Below are 8,559 nucleotides of genomic sequence, written 5' to 3' on the forward strand. Positions count from 1 at the left end.
GGGATAAATATCCATCTTATCATATCTGTACGGCACCTCCTAAAGTTTCCAAAGGTCCCTCTTGAAGATGCTCACATGATGGGTGTGTGCTACAAGAATGGAGCAATTGGAAAAGAGATTGAAAAGAAAGTATTTGGGGGGAACCTGAAAACCACCCAATCCAAAGGTGTGCCAACATACATTCAGGACATTCTCCTCATCAAATCTCTCTCACCAGCCTCAGGAAGGGAAGCTTTGGGATGACCATAATTACTTGGTCAAGGCTGCTTTGTGTACTAATGCAGATGTCACCTTGCACAGTAACATGGGATGGCTTTTGGGGACAGGGACTGGGACTGGAATTGCCATATTCTGTCACTATGAAAGGGGGCTCTCACATGGGAACCAGATTAGGATGGTATGGGGATGGGATGGGACTCGGACAAGAAGCTAGAAAATGGCTGTCCCATATTACTATGTCATCTTGTGGGATGAGAATTCAGGCTCTGTTTTTTCTTCATATCAACTTGGAAGAAACTGCTGATAATGATGATGGTAAGGAGGGGTCCTAAAAACTTGTAAAGAGAAAAAGATGACCAAGGAACATTCTGACAATGCTAAGGCGGTAAGGGAATGAAGCCATAAGGACATGCTTGAGGTCATTCCTAGTGCCTTTAGAGGATAGACAGAATACTGCACAACCAATGAGAAGAAGCCAAATAACATTGGAAAATAGCTTTATTCATTTTAAAGTTCAAAATTTGGTTAAGCACACTCGATGAGGGTAACTGTTTCCAGAACATATGAGCAGCCATTCAATGTGGATATCACTTTGGAATGCAGTAGAGCTATTTTGTTAAATTCAACATATGTCATCATTGGAGATAAAACAGTGGTTCAGCATTGAACTTTCTAGACACTTAAGTATTAGTTGTTTTTATGGTATTTTTAAGTGAGAAGGCTAGATGGCCTCCTCAGATATGCCAGAGACATTGAAGCACATCCATGGTGGATGGTTCAAACAACTCACCAAGCAGGCGCACAAATTTTGGTGAACTGTAGGACCTAACCAAACATAGAGATTAAAGGAGGTAACATGTGGAGGAAAGATGGAGCTCTAGTGACATGAAATGAAGCCAACGTTAGTCCATGGAACAAGATCTTCTACAAGACACCATGGCAGAAGGAAAAAACCATGGATATCACAAGCATAAAAACCATTAATATCACAAGCATAGTTAAGGTTCCACAAGATGCCAAACAAAGAGTTTGTTCATATTTTCAACAATAGAAGGTAGAGGATGAGCGATATGCATTTCTTGAGTGCCCCAATACCCAACATGTAGGAATGGTATGAAATCCAAACACCTCCTTCTCTGAGCTTCAACATATGGAGCATTAGAAATCATTTTCAGGTTTGGTACAATACTGGCACTAGACATCACAGGATAGTAGTACATTGGTTGAAGAGATGGAGAAGGATACAGGACTAATTCTCATTGTATGTGTATCAAAAAATGGAAGTTCGGAGAAAACCCCCGTGTATGGATGGTCAAAAAATGGAATTATGAAGAAATAATTCTCATTGCATGTGTGTGACCCTGTGGAACTGAGGGGTCTTGCAGATGCAAAATTCAATTCAACTTCAGTTTCAAGTATACTCTAGCAATTCTTGGAGAGCTATCATAGGTGCTGTGTTACAGGCCAGCCATCTCTAGATAGGCTATAGCAACACAGGTAGCTCTGAACTGCCCAGCATCCAATCTGCATGGCCCACATCTACCTATGTGTACCATAGGTTCTTTATGAACAATTTGCATGGGCCATACTTGCCTACATAAGTAACAGGTTCTGTATGAACATTGTTGGCCAAAATAGTTGGGTTTCAGCTCTCTGCTTGACCTATAATGTGAACAGTATGGGTAGCCTGCATTGCAATTCATCATTAAGCTTCATAAGCATTGATGAACAAAACAAAGTGAATTCACCCCAGCACTGCAAATGAGCTAGACATGAAAGCATATGTGAAAATGTTTAGCTGCTGAGCATGCTTCCCATCTCACTCTCTAAATTTTGCACTCTCTTGAATGCCACAGCCAGATGTCTTGCTGAAAACTGTGGAAAGGCAGCCAAATAACCATTACAAGAAGAGCTACAAATATGACAGTAGCTCAAGAACTCTTTGCAGCAAAATTATTTCACAGTTACAGTTGACTATCATCATGTTGAATTTGCTCCATGTCATGTTGATTTGCCACCCCAAAATTTTTAATGCTTTACCTGCTGTATCCTTGTCAAGAAAAGCATATGCACAGCAGATATGCAATGGCTCTTCAAACTGTGTGATGTCAGGGCACACCCATACCTTCACATATTTGTCCTGTAAGCAGCTCAAGACTGGATACAGTCGATCTTTGTGAATCTTCAGATAGGCAATCTTCCTCACTTTGAATAAGTATATGGCCCAATTGTGGCACATATCCTTGGCATCTTAAGTTCCCTGCTAAACTATTGAGATTGTCAGACACAATAATACTTAGAGGATGGCTTTCATCTCCTACAGTAAACTCATGAAGAGCTTTTTCAAGCTCAATCCATGCTGTACCGGGTTTTTTCCATGCAGAAAAATGTCTTCTTACCTCCTGTATTTCATGTATATCATCCCACAATTCAGCATCTGCACAAATATCAGACATCAATGTGTGCCCAAAAGAGACATTTGGATCCAACTGCATAATACGGTCAAAACATTCCCTTCCAAGCGGCTTATTCCCATACATCTTACAAGCAGTAAGCAAAGTTGTCCATCCAACAATATCTGATGGCATAGGCATGGTCTGCAACAAACGTTTGGCCTCTCTTAACCATCCAGCACGGCCCAGTAGGTCAACCATGCAGTTGAAATGCTCAATGTTTGGTGTGATGCCATAATCATTTGCCATAGATTTAAAGTAAGTATAACCTTCTGTCACATGGCCAGAATGGCTGCAGGCCGAGAGTATACTGGCATAAATCTTGCCATGAGGCATCAGGCCTTGTCTCTGCATTTCTTCTAAACATTTTGTGGCCATATTATACTTACCTTCTTGTGCATAGCCTGCAATCATTGCACCCCATGATACAATGTCAAGGTGTGGCAAACTTTCAAATACTTTGCATGCTTCCGTCAAGCTCCCACATTTGATATACATGTCAATGAGAGTACTATTGATCATCAAATCTGATCCTAAACCAGAGTTTCTTATTTTATCATGTATAAGCTTGCCTTGACTTAAGGAGGCAATGCTGCTGCATGCTTTTAAAATGGATAAGAATGTAACCTTGTCTGGCTGAATGCCACTCTCTTCCATTTTTTCGAAACACTTGAAAGCACCCACATAAGACCCATGCTGAATATGTCCCGAAATCATTGCACTCCAGGAGATAACATCTTGGTGAGGCAATGAGGTAAACACCTTCTCAGCCTCGTCTAAGTTGCCACACATGGCATACATATCAATGAGTGTGCTTCCAACAACTTCATCTAGTTTCACATTATTGCTCATGATATGCTCATGTACCATCTTACCTCTTGTTATAGACTGTATACTGCCACAAGCTTTTAGTACAGATAGATAGAAAGCTTTGTCAGGTATTATTCTCTCCTGCAGCATTTTATCATAAAGTCCAAGCACTGCATGACCTTGACCACACTGCATGTAACCTGAACTCATAGCACCCCAAGAAACAGCGTCGCGCCTTGGCAGTGCATCAAACACCTTACGTGCTTCCTGAAGGCTGCCACATTTGGCATATGCATCGATGAGGGTATTCCCAATAACAACATCAAATTCCAATCCAAACCTAGTAATGCGTTCATGAATGACCTTGCAGTGCTCTAAGGATCTTGCACTGATACATGCCTTTAAAACAGACATGTAAAGAACTTCATTAGGATTTATGCCCCTCTGTAGCATTTGTTGATAGAGTTCCAAGGCAGGCTCACCTTGTCTGTGTTGCACATACCCATTTATCAATGCTCCATATGTCAGTATATCTGGGGTTGGCATCTTTTCAAAAGCCTTACAGGCTTCCTCAAAGGTTCCAAATTTTGCATACATGTCAATCAGAGCATTCCCAATGGCTGCATCAGACTCCACACCGTCTCTAATGATTTGATCGTGTAGGAGCTGCCCGCACAAGAGGGCTCCTACGCTCCCACATGCTTTTAAAATGCTTAGAAATGTGATCTTTGTTGGCTTCAAACCTTTCGAGTGCATAGTCTCAAAAAGTTGAAGAGCTGGCAGGCCATCTCCATGCTGAGCATATCCTGCCATCATTGCACCCCATGATACAATATCATGGTTCGGCAAGTTATCAAACAAGTACCGTGCCTCCTGTAGGCTCCCAAACTTGGCATAAATGTCAATCAGAGAACTCCCAACGACCATGTCCATCTCCAACCCATTTCTGATTATTGCGTCATGCAACAGCCTGCTCTGTTGCGAAAACCCTGCATTGCCACATGCTTTCAAAAGGCATGGGAAGATGTATTTGTTCGGTTGTATGCCATCTTGTTGCATTTCTCCATAAAATTGAAGTGCGTGGGCATTTTGATCATGCGCAACATATGCAGAAATGATGGCATGCCATGTATAAACAGTTGGTTCAGCAATCCTGCAAAAGATCAGGCTAGCTTCAAGTAGGCTTCCACAGGACGCGAAGAGGCGAATAAGGGCGTCCCCGAGGAGAGGCAGTGAGTCGAGCCCGCCACTGATCATTAGGCAATGCACATGTCTACAGGCTGCAAAGTCCTTTCTTTGAATGCATCCTTGCAAAAGAAGGTAGATGGACTGCTGTGAGGACATTTACTCATGTATGGCCGAAATCCATGATGGGATACTCCATAAGAAGATGTCTGCCATCGTCCGAGGAACCCCTGCAGTGTCTCATATGAGATCTCATCTTTTTCACAAAGCAGGAGGCCAACATGGCTGCGAGCCTGCACCAGACATCTGCCAGAGCTGCGACAACAATGAGATTCAGGGAAAATTGAAGGGGATGGTGAAGTGTAACGAAATCCATGCTGCAGACACTATAGGAAGGGTGCTGCTCGATGATTAAATACTCTTGTGCAGTTCGAAAACAAAGGCAAAACATGACAGCATCCCATATAAGAGCAAGAGTCACGGTTAATACCATTTAGGAGTTGTCTCATGTGTATTTAACATTGGACAATTGTGCAGTAGCAATTGGGGTGCGTTCTTGGTTTATAGACCAACATGAATCCCAGTTCACTTAAGTTCACTAGGAGTGGCATCATACATGAGTAAACTACAGTCTATTCATAGTCCCTCAACTTGCACACAAGTTCATCAACGAGATAGAGACATAGAGAGTGTGTGTGCGCGCGTTGCGTGTGTGTTTTTTAACTAGTAGGAACAATCCTAAGATACCTTTAAGATTGATCCCACAGTTCCACGGTTTGAACCCTTGTGCATTCAAGAGAGAGACTCTGACAACAAAAGATACACGTATAGACACATCCTCTCAAACCAGTAGTGTATGTCCTACGCACTCAAAAGCTAGCACTTATATATAGGGAGTGGTTGCACATGGGGTTTTTAATTATAAGGTAATCCATGCCATTGAGAGACTTCAATTCTTCAACCCTATCCTCAATAAGCTCTTCACCATGTCTTACCTTTCAACCAATCCTTTCCTATATCCCAGTTTTCCTCATCCAAAAGGTAATTTGAACTCAATATACCATCCAAGTAGTTGTGGCAACATCTTTTATAAAAATCTCTTTACTATAGTCCACTTAATTCCTCCTCATCAACTGCAAATTACTTACTCAAATCCAATCTATGTATACTTTAATTAACCGTCCAGCCCATGTAACATAAAAGGAATACTAATAAACTTAGCTCCTCCACTTTGGCTACAACTATCCTCCAACACCAACAACCATCAAGGCTCCTAGTCCTAGAATTATATCTCCTCATTACACATTCTATAGGCACTTCCTCCAATACAAAATGCCAAGGGATTGGCACTCATACACCAAAGATGAGGGGGGTGGGAGATAATGTTATCATGGGGAGCAAGATATGGTGAACGTGGACATGACAAAAAGAAACTATGAAAAAGGTGAACAAAAAAGAAAAAGAAAAAGTTAGCTTCAAAAAATATTGGCTACTAAAAACAACAATTCCAATGTCAAGTAGGAGTTGGAAAACACTCTTGATGTTTTGTGTACTTTATACTTCTCTTTGACAAAATGTAAAATCTAGCTCAAGTGTTTAACAAATCTTGAAAAACAAGAGTGCATGTATCAATTATGTGTATGCAAATGCAAATGTGAGGGATGGGCTCGAGTTCTACCTCTCTCAAGAGTTCAATAGAAGCATATTTTAATTTTCAAAATTTACAAAAGAATACTATTTTTAAAAATTACAAATTTATAAAGAAAATGATCAATTATATTCATGAAATTTTTTATAGATGTGGGATTTTCAAAATAGGCCATGAATGCATGTGATTTAGTGAGTTTGTATAGATTGAGCCCTTGAGTGCAATAGTGAATCTCTGCTTTGGGTCATCTTCTAGGTATCTTTGATCTTCTTGGACTCCTTCTTGGTCTTCATGCTCTTCAACTTTGACTTGTTCTTCATTATCTTGTGCTCTAGTCTTTTTTGTGAGGTCCTTATGGTCTTCTTTCTCATTGAGTTTGAGATGGGTACATTGCTGTGACTTGACATGACTTGTTGAACTATTTCATAAATCTTGGGATACATAGCTTTTGGGATTTCATGTGGCTTTGACTTATGGCTTGACATTACATTGGATTTTCTTCGGAGATCATACAACATCTTGTCCTTCATTTTTCTTGCTTTGTCACTCTTTACTTTGCTTGCATGGTAGAAGCTATGGAGGATGGAAGATGAATATACAACTCATGATGACATAGACTTAAATAGACTAGCTGTTACACAAGTAAATTAGGATCCAAGACAGATTAGCTTGGACTCATAAACACATTCTTGTGTAAGATGGACAATGACACTGACAATGACTCAAATTGATAGTTCCATTACCTTGTTATGAGTGTCAACCAAGTACATGCTTTTATAGCTTTTGGATAGTACCACTCTCCTCACTGTGCATATGGGATTCTGAACATCTCTTCGTAGAGCATACATAATTTGTCTATCTTCTAGCTTCTTCAAGGCATACATCTAGCCTCTATGGGAAAGCATCATTTTCTATTCTCAACACGCCCCCTTAAATGATAAGTCTCTACCCTTGCTGGCTTTTGCTCCCTCTACATGATGACATGGCCTAGGAGACTAGCTCTTTGGCATCCTAGTCAAGTTAAAGCTTGAAATTTTATAGCTTTGGTAAGGACTTTTACATCCACTATGGGAAACAAGATCCACTACGGGAAATAACGATCCACTATGGGAAAACAAGATCCACTACAGGAAATAAAGATCCACTATGGGAAAATTTCTTTGTTGTCAGTAGCGGAATTTTCTTTATCTTCTTCATGCTTCTTTGGCATCCTTTGCTTTTCTTGATCTTCTGGATATCATTGATCTTCTTGGACTCCTTCTTGGTCTTCATGCTCTTCATCTTTGACTTGTTCTTCATTATCTTGTGCTCTAGCCTTCTTTGTGAGGTCCTTGTGGTCTTCTTTCTCATTGAGTTTGAGATGGGTACATTGCTGTGACTTGACATAACTTGTTGAACTATTTCATAAATCTTGGGATACATAGCTTTTGGGATTTCATATGTCTTTGACTTATGGCTTGACATTCCATTGGATTTTCTTCGGAGATCATACAACATCTTGTCCTTCATTTTTCTTGCTTTGTCACTCTTTACTTTGCTTGCACGGTAGAAGCTATGGAGGATGGAAGATGAATATACAACTCATGATGACATAGACTTAAATAGACTAATTGTTACGCAAGTGAATTAGGATCCAAGACACATTAGCTTGGACTCATAAACGCATTCTTGTGTAAGATGGACAATGACACTGACAATGACTCAAACTGATAGTTTCATTACCTTGTTATGAGTGTCAACCAAGTACATGCTTTTATAGCTTTCGAATAGTACCACTCTCCTCACTGTGCATATGGGATTCTGAACATCTCTTCATAGAGCATACATAATTTGTCTATCTTCTAGCTTCTTCAAGGCATACATCTAGCCTCTATGGGAAAGCATCATTTTCTATTCTCAACACGCCCCCTTAAATGATAAGTCTCTACCCTTGCTGGCTTTTGCCCCCTCTACATGATGACATGGCTTGGGAGACTAGCTCTTTGGCAGCCTAGTCAAGTTAAAGCTTGAAACTTTACATCTTTGGTAAGGACTTTTACATCCACTATGGGAAACAAGATCCACTACGGGAAATAAAGATCCACTATGGGAAAACAAGATCCACTGCAGGAAATAAAGATCCACTATGGGAAAATTTCTTTGTTGTCAGCAATGGAATTTTCTTTATCTTCTTCATGCTTCTTTGGCATCCTTTACTTTTCTTGATCTTCTAGATATCTTTGATCTTCTTGGACTCCTTCTTGG

General features: G+C 40.4%; 1 protein-coding gene across 1 annotated transcript; it reads right to left on the reverse strand.

Annotated features, from left to right (window-relative positions):
* Positions 1-1,031: 1,031 nt before the first annotated feature.
* On the reverse strand, positions 1,032-5,222 carry LOC148017155 (pentatricopeptide repeat-containing protein At5g27110-like). The gene is made up of 2 exons (XM_087662968.1): positions 5,158-5,222; positions 1,032-4,982 (listed from the first exon to the last, which is right to left on the reverse strand). Exon 2 carries the CDS (start codon positions 4,824-4,826, stop codon positions 2,328-2,330), a length of 2,499 nt encoding a protein of 832 aa, XP_087519094.1. The 5' UTR covers positions 4,827-4,982; positions 5,158-5,222; the 3' UTR covers positions 1,032-2,327.
* Positions 5,223-8,559: the final 3,337 nt, after the last annotated feature.

The sequence above is a fragment of the Lygodium microphyllum genome, chromosome 22 (assembly GCF_053477565.2).
Source record: "Lygodium microphyllum isolate KBCC chromosome 22, Lygodium_microphyllum_v1.1.10, whole genome shotgun sequence".
Taxonomy (NCBI): domain Eukaryota; kingdom Viridiplantae; phylum Streptophyta; class Polypodiopsida; order Schizaeales; family Lygodiaceae; genus Lygodium; species Lygodium microphyllum.